The sequence below is a fragment of the Cydia splendana genome, chromosome 2 (genome assembly GCF_910591565.1).
Source record: "Cydia splendana chromosome 2, ilCydSple1.2, whole genome shotgun sequence".
Taxonomy (NCBI): domain Eukaryota; kingdom Metazoa; phylum Arthropoda; class Insecta; order Lepidoptera; family Tortricidae; genus Cydia; species Cydia splendana.
Window position 1 is genome coordinate 17,774,694 of NC_085961.1, and position 17,787 is coordinate 17,792,480.

A 17,787-nucleotide genomic window follows, 5' to 3' on the forward strand; every position below is an offset into this window, starting at 1 on the left:
TGTTTTACTTTTAAATCCAGCTTAACGATTATAATAACTCGATTGTAGATCACTTAGATAACCCTATCCTTTCAGCTCAGTCTCTCGAAATGTTCCACCCTGTATAGACATACTTAGCCTTCAAAGCCGGTACCTTAAATAAAATAACGGCACAACGTGATATCACGCCGCGATGAGCCGAATTTACTGAATTAAAACAAAAATATTGCTTTGCTAATCCGTGAAATAATAACGCGCTAACCTGTTATGCTTACTTGCGCATTTTTTGCACGAAAATAACAATTAATGTTAGGAAAATAAATATAACTAACCACCACCAAAAGGACCACCAGGAGATGCTGAACAGTTTGACAGTCTGACGCCCGGCACCGGAAATCGGAATGAGCTGTACATATGTCGCAGAGAAATGACATATACCGGGATTGAGAAGAGGGATTAAGAAATTGAGAAGTTCCCTTGAGTAATACTAACTTCCAAAAGACGTCTGTCCTAACTCCCTTTAAACATATTTAATTTTCTAAGACTTCTAAGATTGAAATAAATTCAAAGAATCATTAATAAGATACCTACCTACGTTAATGTAATATTCATGTTGCCTTTTAGCTTTAGATCGTAAAACCCCTCAAAGTTAAAACTTTGAATCTACCTAAGATGTTTCAGAATCCACTTTTATAATGCGCTGCGCCTATCCATTTTATAAGATTACCATTTAGCGACTTATTGACGTGTCTTTAGCGCAGGATGAATGCTTGAAGTAACGTAACCTAAACCTTCCTATGAAACTAATTATGGAATATTATTTGAAACAAATTAGATGATATACCTATTATACATAATAGTAGCTGAGAACTCACTCAAGATGTTCCTTGTAGATGTCGAAGTCTGTAAAGACGAGTTCGACGATCTCGTGCGGCGCGGCGAGGAAGGTGTAGAGCACGCAGTCGAGGTGCGGCGGGTAGGCGCGCGGGTAGTCCGGGCTGCTGAACGTGCCGCGCTCCTTGCCGAGCGTCGACGTGAAGCGGACGCAAGTACAGCCTGATGACAACAATACAAACGGCTTAATACGTAGAAAGTTTAGATTGGAAATGATTATGAACTAGGTACCTACACAAAATAGACCTCTGCGCATTTTATAAGCTTCAGCTTTTTATAAAATTCAGTAATTCTGTCTTTTGTTACCTCTTCTTCTTCCTCGCGTTATCCCGGCATTTTGCCACGGCTCATGGAAGCCTGGGGTCCGCTTGACAACTAATCCCACGATTTGACGTAGGCACTAGTTTTTACGAAAGCGACTGCCATCTGTCCTTCCAACCCAGAGGGGAAACTAGGCCATATTGGGATTAGTCCGGTTTCCTCACGATGTTTTCCTTCACCGAAAAGCGACTGGTATAAATATCAAATGATATTTCGTACATAAGTTCCGAAAAACTCATTGGTACGAGCCGGGGTTTGAACCCGCGACCTCCGGATTGCAAGTCGCACGCTCTTACCGCTAGGCCACCACCGCTTTTTTTTTCTGTCTTTTGTTACCGCTATAGTTATTCAAGAAACAAATGAAGTTAACCGGATTATATGGCGTATAATCGAACGAGCGAGCGAAGCGAACGAAGTTCTTACATTCCACTTGGGACACGCGGCTGGCTAGGGGCACGTCCCGGCATTTCGATGTTTTTTAGCTGAACTATCAGAGGATAGTTTGATACTCAAGAACTTAAGTAAATTTGTTCTAATTTATATTAAATTGGGTAAACGTGTATTATATTTTAGTCATTAGGTAAATTATGAGCAGGCTCGATCAAGGGGTTATTGAGCTAGAAGAGCTTAGAAGGCTAAAAAGCTATTTGTGAGGGGTCTTGCTATTCTGGTCATCATTTTGCAAGAAAGTATGGTCGAGTTTGGTATCAAATGAAAGTGCTCGGCTTGCACTTTTATAATATCGTTTTTAAATTTACCATTTTGATATAATTAGCACGATAAAAATAAACATAATATAGGTATTTGACATTTGACAGGAAATATTTCGGCTTACCACAGATACTGTATCAGTTAAGGGCTCCACAGACCTTATATATAATATATCCACGCGATTTTTGATCCATTGCCGCCTATAGTGGGACATAAAATAGTAGAAATAAAATAAAATGGAACTCTAAAATTTCCATACTATAGTCGGTCAAACAAGTTTGTCAGTAGAAAAAGGCGCGATATTCAAATTTTCTATGGGACGATAACCCTTTGCGCCTACATTTTTTAGCCGCTTTTTTCTACTGACGGAAATAAAAAAAAAAAAAAAATTTTAAAATTTAATCTGTTTATTTCATAAAAAAAAGCATGCATATTTACAATCTTAACTACTAATCTTAAATGGCTTGACAGACTATAAATTGTTCCCATGTGTAAGCATTTTACGTCAAAAATGTGACAGCTACGTAGAAAATGGCGCCCTCATTTATTAACCGACTTCCAAATCTCAAAAGGAGGAGATTCGATTGTGATTTTTTTTTATGCTTGATACTGGACCGTCATTACTGGACCGATTTTGAAAATTATTTTTTTGATTGTATGTATATGCATACAGATTGGTCTCGTTTTTATCAAAACCCAGTTCTGATGATGGGATTCATGAGGAATCGAGGGAACTACTCAAATCAAAGAAAGAAGAAAGAAAGAACGTGTCATAAACGTCAACGTCAATAAAATTTATTTTCATTATTTTACTTCATTATATACGTATTTTCTTTGATATATATTTATAAATTTCCTAAAATACTATTCGATAATGGTTCTGTGTAGTAAATGTAGCACGGTGACCCACAGAAATTTTCTGGATTGTTGTTCCTGCCACTCCAGGTACTGCCTAGACTGTCTAGAAGAAATGGGCGTAAGTTTTAAACGGTTTACCCTTAAAATAAATAAAATAAAATAAAATAGCCTTTTATTTCGACCTTAAATTTTTTTAAATGGTACAGTTTTGTCATGTTATTGAATATTTGTCAAATTTGTCATGCTAGTCAAACATATTACACTATTATTATTATAATTTGATTTAGAATAAGGTTGGTTGTCATTTTTGTTAGAGTTGACATCGGTCGACTTGCCTCCCGGCATAGGCCTCCCCTAAGACCTTCCATTCCTCTCTGTTAGTTGCTCTTCTTGTCCATGTCCATGTTGGTCCAGCGATAGCTCTAATGTCGTCTTCCCATCTGCGGTAAGGTCTGCCTCTTTTCCTTTTCCCGTCTTTGGGGTACCAGGTTGTAACAATTTTTGACCATTTTTGTCCTGGCTCTCTGAGCATGTGTCCAGTCCATTTCCATTTTAGGCTATCTGTTACATAGGATACATCTCTTAATTTTGTGTTTTTTCTTATGGTGCTTAGTCTTATTTTGTCTTTCTTTTTGATGTTGAGAATACTTCTCTCTATGTTGTGTTGACATACTTCTAGGGATTTCCTATTTTTTTGTGTTAAGGCCCACGTTTGGCAACCATATGTCATGCTAGGGAGGATGCAAGAGTTGAACAATTTACTTTTGCATTTTAGTGGGATTTCCGGGTTCTTCATAACCTCTTTCCATGACCAGTATTTTTTCCATGCAATACACACTCTGTTTTCTGTTTCCTTGTCATTCTGGTGTTCTGGAGAAATTATCTGTCCTAAATATGTGTATTCATTTACATATTCTATTATGTTGTTGTTTATTGACATTTTAATTTTTTGTCCATTTGTCATAAGTTTAGTTTTTTCGGTGTTGATTTCCAGTCCCACTTTCCTGCTTTCATAAGACAGTTGGTGAAGCATTTCCTGCAAGTCATCTGTGTTTTCCGAGAGAAGTATGAGATCATCAGCAAATCGCAAGTGGTTCAGCAACCTTTCATCTATTTTTAAACCATATTCTTTCCAGTTCAGGTTTCTGAATACCTGTTCTAAAGTTGCTGAGAACAATTTAGGTGACAGTGGGTCTCCTTGTCTCACTCCTTTTTTCAGTTTGAATTCCTCGCCTACTGTTTCTAGTTTTATTTTTGCTGTTATGCATTTGTATATGTTGCTGATTATTCTTATATATTTGTTCTGGACGTTTTGCATTTTCAACGCTTCCCATATATAGCTGTGGAGTAGGGAGTCGAAGGCCTTGCTGTAATCTATAAAAGCTAGGTAGTATTTTTTACCATACTCATTGCTCTTTTCTATTATTTGTTTAATGGTATGAATATGGTCTATTGTTGCAAAGCCTTTTCTGAAACCCGCTTGCTCCTTGGGTTGGTTTTCATCTAACACTTTTTCTATGCGTTGTAGTATGATTTTGGAAAATATCTTGTATAGGTTTGACATGAGGCTGATGGGCCTGTAATTGCCAACGTCGTTTCTGTCGCCTTTCTTGTGTAGTAGGATGATAGTGGAGGTAGTCCATTGTTTAGGTATTTCTTCTTTCTGAAGGATCTCATTGAATAACGTGACGATGCTTCTGAGTGATGCTGGGAGAGTACATTTAAGAAGTTCGTTAGAGATTTGATCTTCGCCAGTTGCTTTTCCATTTTTTTGAGTTGACACAGCTTTAATAACTTCATTTTCTTCAATTAGTGGTATTATCTCCTCGTCGAGTTGATATAGTGACTTTAAGTTTGGGAGGGTCGTATCTTCGCAGTCATATAGTTCTTTGTAGAATTGTGTGGCAGCTTTTGAGATATTCTTACGTTTTGTTTCTAATTTTTTGGTTCTTCTGTTTCTCATGCTCGGTATCCAGTTACTATATTCCTGCATTTCTTTCATTGCTTTTGCTGTCCCTCCTGTTTGTTCCAGGTGCAGTTTGAATGTTTCGGATTGTATCTGCTTCTTGTGTTTCCTGATGTTGAGGTTAATTTGCTTGCTTAGTTGTGATATTGCAGCTCTATTAGTTTTTCTGTCTTCCAGAAGTAATTTTCGTTTATTTATAAGATTTCTAGCATGGGGTCCAATTTTGTCTTTCTGTTTATTTGCAATACTTATTTGTTTGTTTATTTGTTGTAATCCATATTCTAATTTATTATATTTTTCTTGGAGGCTTTGTTGTTGTTCTATATTTTCGAGGGAAGTTTCCAGGTCTCGGATTATGTTTTCTGGGAGTATTTGTGGGAGATGGTTTTGGCCGGTTTTTATATTTTTTCTACTTTCTTTTGGGCAGTTGGAGTGTATTTTACCTTGTAACATTCTGTGGTTGGTATTGAAGTTAAGTTGATTGATAACAGATACGTCTAAGAACCATTTGGGTTTATTGGTTAGTATAAAATCAATTTCGTTTCTTATGGAGCCGTTTGGTGATATCCAGGTCCACTTCCGGTTTGGTTTCTTTTTGTAGACACTATTCATGATGTGCAGGTTGTATTCCAATGCTAGGTCTATTAGTCGTTGTCCATTGTTGTTGCGTTTGCCTGTGGAGTATGGCCCAAGGATATTATCTTCATTCTTTTTTCTTGTACCGAGCTGGCTATTGAAGTCACCCATTAGAATTATGTTTTTGTGTGATTTATCTAGTGCATATTTCAGGTCTTCGTAGAACTTTTCTTTTATATCATTACTTGCTACTTCTGTTGGTGCATAGATCTGTAATATTGAAGTTGGTGTTTTATGTCCAGGTAGCGTTATGTTAAGGATAGCGATTCTTTCTGAAATTGCCAGGAATTCTTCAATTGCCTTTTTGAGTGTACTTTTTATCATGAAGCCTACACCATACATTCCTGCAGTTTCTCCGTAGTGGAAAAAAATGTACTTTTCGTGTTCTTCTATATTAAGGCCCAATCTCCGAACCTCACTTAAACCGAGTATGTCCCAGTTAATTGTTTCTAATGCGTGTTCCAGTTCTTGTAAGGCTTCTTGACTTCTTAGTGTTCTTGTATTTAGGGTTGCAATATATATGTAATTATTTAGGTTTGTTTTTGTATTGTTTGTTTGTTTTGGTTTTGATCTTGATCTTGATCTTAGGGGGTTTTGGTCTATCTCCCCACGGGGACCAGCCGGGTTGGGGATCTTGTAATATTGTTTCTTACATTGTGAATAGTTACTGTCGTTACCGATGTCGGGCAATTCCTATACTCTATATGTGCTTTTTTCTGACCTCAGGTAGGCGGATGCCCGCATTATAGAGAAGGCGTCTGCCTTTTCTGGTTCAGCAGTCTTATCCACTGTTTGAGATTTTTCCTGGTTGTTTGTTTCATTTTTTTCAGGTTTGTGTATTTTTGCTGCGTTGGCTTGGCTCGAAGTGTTTTGTGTTGGTGATGTGGACTCGGATCTTCTTCTTTTGTCATTACTTTTCTTCTTTTCTTTGATAATAACCCTGTTGTTTCTGATCACCGCATAGTTGCCAGCTTCTTGTGCTTTCCTCAGTTCAGCTTGGAGTTGTTTTCTTTTTTCAAGAGTTTCTTTAGTGAAGTCTTCTGTTATATAAGTGTTGTTACTCATTTTCCTCTTATTTCTTAGTATTTCTTTTTTCTTAAGAGCCGTTGTTGTAGTTATAAGGATAGGTCTTGAGTTTCCGTTTTCTTTTTTCCTTCCTAATCTGTGCAATTTGTCTATATCACTTGAATTGATATCCACATCTATATTTTTTAACATTTGTGTGCAGTTATTAAGTAGGTCTTGCGAGTTTTGCTCTGTTTCTTCTACGCCGTGGATAATTATATTGTTTCTTTTGTTCGAAGTTTCGATGGTCTTCATTTTTGCGTTGAGTTTCTCGATTTCTGATTTTAGAATTCTATTTTCTTCGATTATAGGGCAAAGTTTATCATCCACGTTTCGTAGGATGCTCGCTTTCACGTTTTCTGTAATGATTTCTGTTTGTTTATTCATTTCCTCTTTTATTTTCGTGAACAATAGCTCCATCTCTTTTGACATTTCTTGGTTTGACGTTTCTACTGCCATGTTGCGTGCGTTAACAAAACGCGCAGTGTTTTGACAGTTTCCGAACGAATGTGGCCGGAAGTTTGTTATGTTGGTACTATTGGTGTTACTTATGGTTCACTTCGTGTCAATCTTGTTTCCTAACCTCTTAACGGGTTTCGAACACTCGGAAATCACTTCATTTTCGCGTATTTTCTTGAGATTATAACGGCACTTTATTCTTCACACGTTTGTGATGTTGATTATTCAAAGTTTTGTGACAATAGTTCGTTATTTCACCAGATTAGGATTTTAATTTGCGGAGCACTTGACAGCACGTATTCTCTTTCACGACACCGGAACCGGAACTCCCCTTACCCTTATGACCATAGAAAATAAAAGTAACTGGAAATGCCGTCACTGTAACCAAAATTATGGAAAGACGAATATCGTTAATAAAACCAAGAAGTCAATTACTCCTATACCGAATCCCAGTACTTCCATCGCTCCTTCTGTTCCTATCTACGAAGCAGATAACTCCATGTTTGGAAACATCACAACACGGCGAGAGTGGTCTCCAAATGTACTAAATACTAGTGTGCAGTATTGCAATGAGACTTTCCGCGACGACATTCTTTACTTTGAAAGTATTCGATCTATTGTACGCCAGGAAATTGAAGAATCATTTAATGAACGTCTAATAGATAAAATTTGCAAGAGGGTGTCAGATGAATTAATCCCGACACTTATTAATAAGATTACTGCCGTACTACACAACAATGTTACAGGACTAAGTGAGCACAATGCTCCCATTGCAACTGCCGGTCCCATCGCTACATCTGCCCCTACCTACACCTCCACCCCTGCTGCTCCCGTCGCTACATCTGCCCTTACCTACACCTCCACCCCTGCTGCTCCCGTCGCTACATCTGCACCTGCCTACACCTCCACCCCTGCTGCTCCCGTCGTTACATCTGCACCTGCCTACACCTCCACCCCTGCTGCTCCCGTCGCCGCTTCTGCTACCACCACCGCAAATACCAATACTTATCCATCCTACGCCGCTGCCGCCGCCGCTGTAACCACCACCACAGCACCAGCTTCTCCTATCCTACTACCAGTCCAGCCCGTTATTCGCTCCAGTCCCAAGGCAAGAACAAACAACAATTCCAAACCTAACAAAAACAAAGACAATCAAGTGTCTACTACTCCTGCCGCACCGCTTAAGGTACCATCAACATCTCGCGAAACAAATCCAACCCAAAATGGCCTATCAGAAATTAACGACCATAGAAAGTCACTAAAGGGAATCACACGGGGCTGTGCTACCACTTGCATTTCTCAACTCCAAGCGTCTGAATGGATGAGACAAATTCACCTATATTATGTGAAGTTGGGAACCCCCGATGATGTAGTTAAAAATCATTTAAAAGTTATTACAGGTTATGATTGTGACACATTTAAAGTTGAATGTCTTAAATCCCGCGGTCAATATGCTTCATTTAAGCTTACTGTGCCATCGAGTCTGTTAGATAGAATTATGATCCCTGATAACTGGCCAAAAGACGTATGTGTCAAACCTTGGAATCAGCCCTTTCGAAAAAATTACGCAGACAAAAACAATACATAACAAAAACCGCTTTACTAGAATACAAATAATATACCAAAATGTTAGGGGACTACGTAGCCGAACCTCGCTCTTTTATAGAAATGCCCTCGCAAGTGCCTGTGATATATTTGCGCTCACTGAAACATTTCTAACTAGCTCGATACAAGATGCTGAGCTCTTCCCGTCGGACTACACCGTGTTCCGTAAGGATAGAGCAGGCGACGCGGGATGGGGAGGAGTTCTGCTAGCAGTGAAAGATATTTACAAACCTCAGTTAGTAATGCAAATTGATGGCTTGACACTAGACATGGAGATATTATTTGTTATACTTCATATTAAAAATAATAAAATTCTTATATGTGTAGCATACCTACCGCCAAATTATAATAGAGATCAGTATCTTCGCGTACTAACGTGTATTGAGAATGCAATTTGTACATTTTCTACCATAAAATCCATTATTATTGGCGATTTCAACCTCTCCTCATGCACAAAAACTGTAGTTGACCAATTTAACTGTTTCACCGAATTTTGCAAACTTAGGCAATTAAACAAAATTTGTAACGAATATGGAGGCATTTTGGATTTAGTTTTAACTAGTCTCAGTGACGTGTGCGTGGGTAGCGATGTCGAGCCGTTGATACCAATAGATCCATATCACCCACCTTTAGGAGTGACTGTCACCCTGCCAAGAGGACATGCAAGACGGACCACATTATCTTCACCGTCACGTAGTGTTGAACATAGTGATGCTCCGACCGGATGGAATTTTTTTAAAGCTGATTTCCCTGCCTTGTATACAGAACTAGAGTCTATTGACTGGTCTGATGTTCTTAATTCAAATAACATTGATTCTGCGGTAGACGTTTTTTTACAAAAATCTCTACGGCGTTTTCAATGTTACTGTGCCCAAACGTTTACCCAAAACTAAAGTATATACATATCCATCGTGGTACACACCGGAAATCAAAAAATATATCGAACTAAAATACTATCACTTAAAGAAATTTAAATCATTAGGCCTACAATTTAACCTCGAAATGTTTAAATACTACAGGTCTCTCGTAAAGGAGTTAATTAACAAATCTTATAAAAAATATCTTCATGATATTGAATGTAATATAAGTAAAAACCCTCAAGAATTTTGGAAATATGTAAAAAGTAAACAACAGAATAGAAACATAATATCTGAATACATATATAAAGGTAAAACAGTCGTTGATCAAGAAGCAGTCGATGCTTTTGCGTCCTTCTTCAGCTCCGTATTCAAGCCTGAAGCTCCGCAACTAGATCCCAAAAAAGCGGAACTGGAGGCTGGTAACAACAATGAATCTATGATTGCTATCCCAACTATCAGTATTTCAGAAATCAGAGCCGCAATTCGGAAACTCAAACCTAAGTCGTCAGCTGGGCCTGATGGTATACCCCCGTTTCTAGTCAAGGACTGTGTATGCTTGTTAGAACACTCGTTACTTCACATATACAACCTATCACTCAAGCTGGGCGTATATCCATCCCAATGGAAGGTCTCAAGAGTGACCCCAATTCCTAAGATAAGTAAGTCCTCCGATATCACAAACTTCAGGCCCATTGCTGTATTGTCCATGTTTGGAAAAGTGTTTGAGACCATTCTAAACCACTGCTTACTTAATCAGATAAATCGTAAATTAGTAGATTGTCAACATGGATTCCGCGCTTCACGATCCACTACTACCAACCACATTTGCTTCTTTGATAGCGTTTTGCGCCAAATGGATACTGCACGACAAGTTGATGTTGTTTATTTCGACTTCAAGAAAGCTTTCGACTTAGTTGACAACGATACTCTCCTATGCAAACTGTCAGCCTTAGGTTTCACCCCTCAACTTCTTGTTTTCTTCTCTGACTACCTCAGGAATCGCACACAATATGTCCAATTAAACTCTTACCAATCTGAAAGGTATTACACTCGTTCCGGGGTTAGTCAAGGTAGCACTCTGGGGCCTACTCTTTTCTTAATCATGGTCAATGATCTGCCAAGTAATATATCAGGCGTGGAATCACTATTCTTTGCGGATGATCTTAAAATAATTCAACCGGTCGTAAATCCATCCGACTGTACGGTACTGCAACAAACAATCAACATGGTTGACAGCTGGAGTAAAACAAACCGCTTGTACCTAAATGAATCTAAGCGCAAAGTAATAAGTTTTAGCCGGTCTGTAGATTATATCCTCCAGACATATACTCTTACTAACATTCCCCTTGACCGAGTAACAGAAATAAAGGATCTAGGGTTAACACTCGACACTAAGCTAAACATGCACTCACACATTATAAATATCTGCAAAAGTGCCTACAAAATTTTAGGGTTCATTATTAGAACGACTTCTGAATTTCGTGACCCTAAAATCGCAATAATTATTTATAATGCCTACGTTCGCAGCAAGCTTGAGTACAATTCTATCGCATGGGACCCTCGGGAAGCAAAATATACCATAATAGTCGAGCGCGTCCAACGTAAATTTGCTAGACATCTTTACAAAAGGTATTACGGATACTACCCGTACTTATTTCCGTCATCCTTTGTATTGGGAATGGTAGGGTTAGAGTCTCTCGAGCTAAGGCGTAAGCAAACGCTTGCCTTACACTATTGTCTGCTTTTAAGAAATCGTATTGACAACCCATCCGTTCTGGAGCGTATGCGTATTTTTACCCCAGACAACTACATAGCTGCAGTAGTGCGTAGCGCACGTAGAGCCAGAAACCTTTTTGCATATCCAAATGTTCGCACCTATCACGGTTCAAACGCACCCACGTACCGAGCAATAGAATTACTAAATAACTTCATAGCTACAGTCCAAAACGCAGACATATTCGCAGACAAGTGGCCGTCCCTACAACGTAGTATCAGGATTTTTTTAAACTCTACCTATGTTATTTGTAATACATAATATGTATGTTCAATTATAAAGATAAGTGTGTAATACAATAAGTGTACCTACTAATTTTATGATACTGACTGATACTGACAACATATGTACCTAATTAACAGTATAAGTGCCTTGGCTGGAGCTGTAAACTTATACATAGTGTTTGAATAAAGAATAAAGAATAAATCTTAAAGGCATACATATAGTGATTTATGTGTTTTATCAACAAATCAAGCATATACATTCAAAAAAGTGACATTTGATGAAGTGGAACTGCTGATGATGATCAGAATGGAACTCTTCAACGAAGCATAGTTCACGTTTGGCGATTTGTCCTCTTCGTTATGTTTGTCAAGCAAGTTAAGTTTTTAAGACACATTTTTGTCAAGCTCGAGTTCTGATGATGGTAGGTATCCGTGAGGAATCGAGGGAACTGCTCAAATCTTAACGGCATGCGTATAGAGATTTGTGTATTTTCATCAGAAAATCAAGAATTTACATTAAAAACTGTCGCATTTGATGAAGTGGAACTGCTGATGATGATCAGAACGGAACTCTTCAACGACGCATGGTTCACGTTTGGCGATTTGTCCTCTTCGTTATGTTTGTTAAGCAAGTTAAGTTTTTAAGCCACATTTTTGTCAAGCTCGAAGTCTGATGATGGTATCCATGAGGAATCGAGGGAACTCCTCAAATCTTAAAGGCATCCGTATAGAGATTTGTGTATTTTCATCAGAAAATCAAGAATTTACATTAAAAACTGTCTCATTTGATGAAGTAGAACTGCTGATGATGACCAGAACAGAACTCTTCAATGACTACACGTTTGGCGATTTCGAATTTCGATTTTGACGGAGCTGGCCATGGAGCCAGACCTGACCCGGATCCGGGCTCTTATCTGGACCTGAACCCGGACGTGGGCCTGGACTTGGACCTGGACCAAGACCTAGACCTCGACCTGGTCCAGAACCTGGAACTGGACCCGGACCCGGACTCGGACCTTGACCCGGAAAACCACTGATACCTAAGCTAAATAAACCACTATGATTACCTACCATAAAATGTAGGTATAAAGTATAATGATGCCAAACTTACTAGCCCCTCCCGCTCAAACCCCCGTACACCGCACCGCACGCGCCGTTAAGTGGGTTAGGTTAGGTTTGAACTGCGATCCTCACAGAACCGAATAAAAGTGGGTTAGGTTAGGTTAGAACTGCGAGCCTTACAGAATCGAAATGCTACTAGAAAAGTGGTTTTGGTTAGGTTCGAACTGCAATCCTCACAGAACCGAACTGCTATCAGAGAAGTGGGTTCGTGTACTTCGTGTGGCTAAAACTGCGACCCTTACAGAAACGAAATGCTACCTACTAGAAAAGTGGGTGGTTTTACCTCCTTTTCTACATAGTGCACCATCTGTGTACAATAATCTTCCACCGGCCCCCATAGAAGTCGGTTTTTTTTCTTGAAAATTATTTTCTACTATTTTATGTCGAACCATACGAGTAAGTCACGACCACTCTGTCAAGAGTGATACCGACGCAGAAGATACGAGTAAGTAGGTGCAACAAAGTCAATCGCTCTATATAATTTTTGGCAAACAGCGAGTTCTCAGTTCGGGCTAAATACTAGTTAATTATAAAGAAATAAGCACATCCTTATCCCTTCAAGTGGCGGTCAACCCGTTAATGGTCGGATGGAAAAGCAGTAAACTGGCGGCCCACCACTCAAGGGTCGATGCGAAATCCAGTAAACTGTCGGCCACCAGTGAGTGGTTAATGAGGTGTTGCCGTATTTAGAGGTGAAATTGGACGCATTTGAGTATAGTTACGCTCTTCTAGCGCCCAAAATTAGGTAGAGAGTTAGACAAGGATAGCACACCGTAAGAAACACAAATACACTTGGTATAAAATTTGTTGGTGAGAACCATTCATTCGGGAACGACCGCCTAGTCCGAGTTCAGTCTTGATTTTTAAGAGGTTGTTTTGTAAAATAAATTGTATGTTAGGTTCCTTTTAATTATATAATCTTAAAAATAAAAGTCTTAATTTGACAATTAAATAGCAATCACCTGCAATCATCAATCTGTTTTATGCTGGTATTAATTTTTAACAAGGAAACTGGAAAACTGTTATTCTTCCGGAGTTGAATAGGTCTGGCCAAATGTATCAAGATTATAATAATTTTGATTATTATATTCAAATAGCGTATTTAACGCTAATTATAACGATATGTGATTTAATATAGGTACTTTCAAACATAGAAAAGCTTAAATCGATGATTTTGTCAAATTATTTTAATCTGCGCTGACCACCCATCGGGGCCCCGCCACGTGACTGCTTTTGCGCAAATCCGCGGCGCCACTTGACTACTTCTCGCGTTTTCGCTGGCGCCACTTCAAGGGTTATATAGGTAAGTACGTTTCCTTTTCAGCGCTCGATCCAGTAGACCATCTGATAAAGAAATACTGCCGTATTCGAACTTCAAGATATTCACAAGAGACGACACGTACTAGATCCATTCTAGATACGTTATAGTTTAGATTTCAACTAGTTCTCTTTTGCAGCTCAATTCGGGCAACCAGTGTCACTTTTACGTCAGATAGTGTTAGCAAAGATATATGTAACTCCGTATAAGATAAATAAAGTCTAAGAAAAAAACGTGCCTCGGAAATCAAGAAAAAGTCATTCTCGAATAGATGGCGCCATACCTTTGGCCTATTCCCGGCTAGATGGCGTTGACGACACTGTTTGATATTTAACAATTTAAACACATATCAGTGAAAGAACATGGGTCAGCATGGAACAATAAAAATTAAAAATCATTTATCCGTATACATATTTTGATTAATTTATACATTTTCAATTTTATTTTAAGTTTTAATCGTGTGTCGATAGATGGCAGTAAATGTACCGTGACTACAAAATTTACTATGGCAATAGCCCTCTATACTATCTATTCTCTTTGGTGTTAGATATCTATTAGATGTGAATTGGATCTCTAAGTCATATCATGTGGAAATCGTTCAAAAGTATCTCCAGAATCGCATAAATGTCAAATTTGACAGGTTAGATCTTAAACATATCGTTATCGTATCTTGGTGACGTCTAAAAGATATCTAGTAGATGTCTATTTCAAAATTCGAATGGCGGTGGTGTAATTTCAATATAACACATGTACTTTAAACATGTTGTACGGTTTAACTAGCTTAGTAAGCCCATTCTTCATTTAGATATAACCAATACTTAAGGTCCTCTATCTTCTATCTTTGACCTTCGTTTGATCCATATTGAATGAAACACCATGTATGCATATAGGTACAATTGATACGAGTATGAATAAAATAAATTGAATAATTATTTTATTCATGAATTTAGCAACACTAAATAATAAATAATAATAAATAAATATTAAGGACATTTTTTACACAAAAAGCTTTAGCCTTTAAACTATCGTACTGATTTATTATAATTTCTATCAACAAGTTGCCGTTCGTACAGTATGATATATAACGATGCCTACTAATTCATTGTGCCGACATTAGTTAAGTCAAACTATTTATTGTTACTCCGAAACACCAAAATCCCTTATCATAAACGCACAGAATTTCATTAACATGTTTGATTGTCCGGTTGCTACGCACTACAATTTGCTCAAACTATTCTAATTTGGCTTAAACGTTTCTCATCTTCATTAGTTTGTAGAGTTCATGGGTAAATTATAGTGGTAGTATTACTAAAACGTTAGTTGATACCCACTAAGTGTATTCTAATCTAAAGTCTTAGATCGATAAAATACCTAGTCTTAATTGTGCTTATAAGGCTCACGTTAATGATGAAAACGACAAACAAGTAGAAACATGATCTTTATTTTATAATTTAATTTAATGATCAACCCAAACGACAAAAAGATATTTCATTATATAAAGAGAACAACGGCGATTGATGTCATATTAATTTAATACTTTCTCCTTATACGCAATAAATTGAATATCGCTTTCATCTTATTGAATACATAAAACAGCCATATTTAAGTAGGTTTTTTTCATAAATATTATTACTTTTACAAATGAAAAGGCTGGTTATCAGAGAAATGCGAGCACCAGATACAAATAAGTATTTTTTTTATTTCCAGGAGATTTAGGCTGCCGAAATCCTACAACACGTAGGAGTTTTAGTATTATTCCTTAGCCTTGTCATATGAACAAAGAATTCATGGCATACCTCCAAAATGATCATACCTCGAAAAGGTGGTGTAGTGGAGAAGATCGCAGCAGAGCAGACCGCTTTTGACGTATTTGCCGTGCCATTAAAAAAGTGAAATACTTATTGTACGAGAGCCTATAGGTATATTCATAACCTAGCACAGACCCATCGACATTCAGCCACAATTGAAAATTGTGTAAAAATATTTTAAACGGCTATTAAATTAATAAAATTAAATATTTTAAGCATACCTAAACAAAAATATTAAATAATAAACGTCGGTATTTTAAAAGTAAAACTCCTGTATACTTTGTTTAAACAAAGTATTTTACTTATAACCTATATACATGGTTCGTATGAATTAGTGACATAATTAAGAAAAAGCTATAACTCCATGGAGTTATAGCTTTTTTGTCACAATCCATAACTCCCGCGGGAACAATATAGGCCTTTGTCCTTCAGTACACCTGCATTAAATATAGTTATTTGTTTTACAGAGGTGCAAGTTGTTGTTGACCCCCTTTTGCTAATATTTACACCCGACCAACCGAAAGGGCTTTTACGGTCACGTGTGATAAAAAGTTAATTCTAATCATTATTATTTTGTCATAACAATAAATAGCTAAGGGTTTGAGTTACAACAATACCACGGTAAAAACAACGCATATCTCCCTTCGAAGATATATGATACTGTGAAAGCAAAAAGCATAAATTGGCATCTTACGAGTAGGTGCCTAGTTACAAAACCCTTAGAGTCGTAGGTATTTGGGATCCTTTGGTTACCGAACCGTAAAACACAATAAAGAAAAAGCGGAATTAATTTCAATTAGTGAAGCACTGAAAACTATTGCGTAGGACTCGCTTGATCAAAATATTCAAAATTATAAAATCTATAGTTTCACGTAATGATTCACTTCGATCATCCGAACCGAGTACCTACGGTAATCAGTCGTCCGAATGTGAAACTATTCGGAAATTGGACCGCCTGTCCCGTCCAACTTGGTATAACTGCAAGATAACTCAATTCAACGGAAACTTGACCAGAAATTAATGTTGAAACTAAAATCAAATCCACATTTTAGGTATGTTTTTATGACTCTGTTTGCGTACCCTGTATTTGTGAAAATACCGAGTAAAATTCTGAATATGTAGAACTATGATATATGTATAGGTAGCTTTTTATAAAAAAAAAAGTATTTGTTACATGCTTTCCATAATTATTATTTAAAGCGAAATGTAAATTTCAACTAAGCGGGTCGATTCTTCATTGTTGTTCTCGCTTTGAAGATATCCTTTGAGATGAGAAGAGGCCTTTACAATAGAGTAGGTAAAGAGGTGCCTCAGACAGACCTATCGTTATCCACTTTAACTAATATTAATGGATTCTCATATTAAGGGAACTTTAAACAAATATTATAATACTTATTTACTAGTTTTAGTTTACTCAGTCAAATACGAGTAGGTGGGGTACATCATAGTTATAGATTACATAAAGATACATAAGTTACATAACTTAAAATAATGATAAACTTACGGCTCGATTCGGAAAATGAATTAGATTTCTACTAGACTTCAACAAGTTACGATATGGATAATTTAATGATATTTGTAAGATAGATATGTCAAATTTGACGTTTCCGCGATTCTGGAGGTCCCCTTGAACGATTTCGACAAGTTATGACTTAGATATCCAAGTCACATCTAGTCGATATCTAATGTAGATCTATTTGATCTCTAAATCGTCTCTAGATCTTGTGATTATCTCGAAATCCGAATAGGCCTGTAAGTCAAATGAGAAATTGTCAGTAACTGTAAGTTACTCGATAAACTTACACGACAACATCAAAAGGACGCCTTCTAAATGCTGGTGAAATAGTTTCAATTAGGGTCACAGTTTGAGTTTATGTAAGATCGCAAGTTCAGTGTGTTTTGGAACCAGAATGCAATTTACTCGAAGTTTCTATGTGCGCCGTGGATTACTAACCTATCTAGTTAAGTACCTAGTTACTTCCGTTGTGATATGGTTGGAATACTCCCAGTTAATTATTTATATTACATGATATTGTTATGGACATAATATTATAATACATTATCAACTGCACAATGTCATAATTTAATCTTATTGCGAAAATAATTACTATTTTTAATCTATGTTTGACTGTTTGAAGGAACAATTAAAAAGGTGATCATCCTCTGCGTTCCACTTTTGCATGGTAA

At 37.4% G+C, this 17,787-nt stretch overlaps 1 protein-coding gene across 1 annotated transcript in view; it reads right to left on the reverse strand.

Annotated features, from left to right (window-relative positions):
* LOC134805022 (suppressor of lurcher protein 1) overlaps positions 1-17,787 on the reverse strand; it is a 349,546-nt gene that overhangs the window by 171,564 nt on the left and 160,195 nt on the right. The window contains exon 4 of the mRNA XM_063778313.1: positions 855-1,035. Coding sequence (XP_063634383.1) covers positions 855-1,035 — 181 coding nt within the window. The remainder of the gene's footprint in view (positions 1-854; positions 1,036-17,787) is intronic.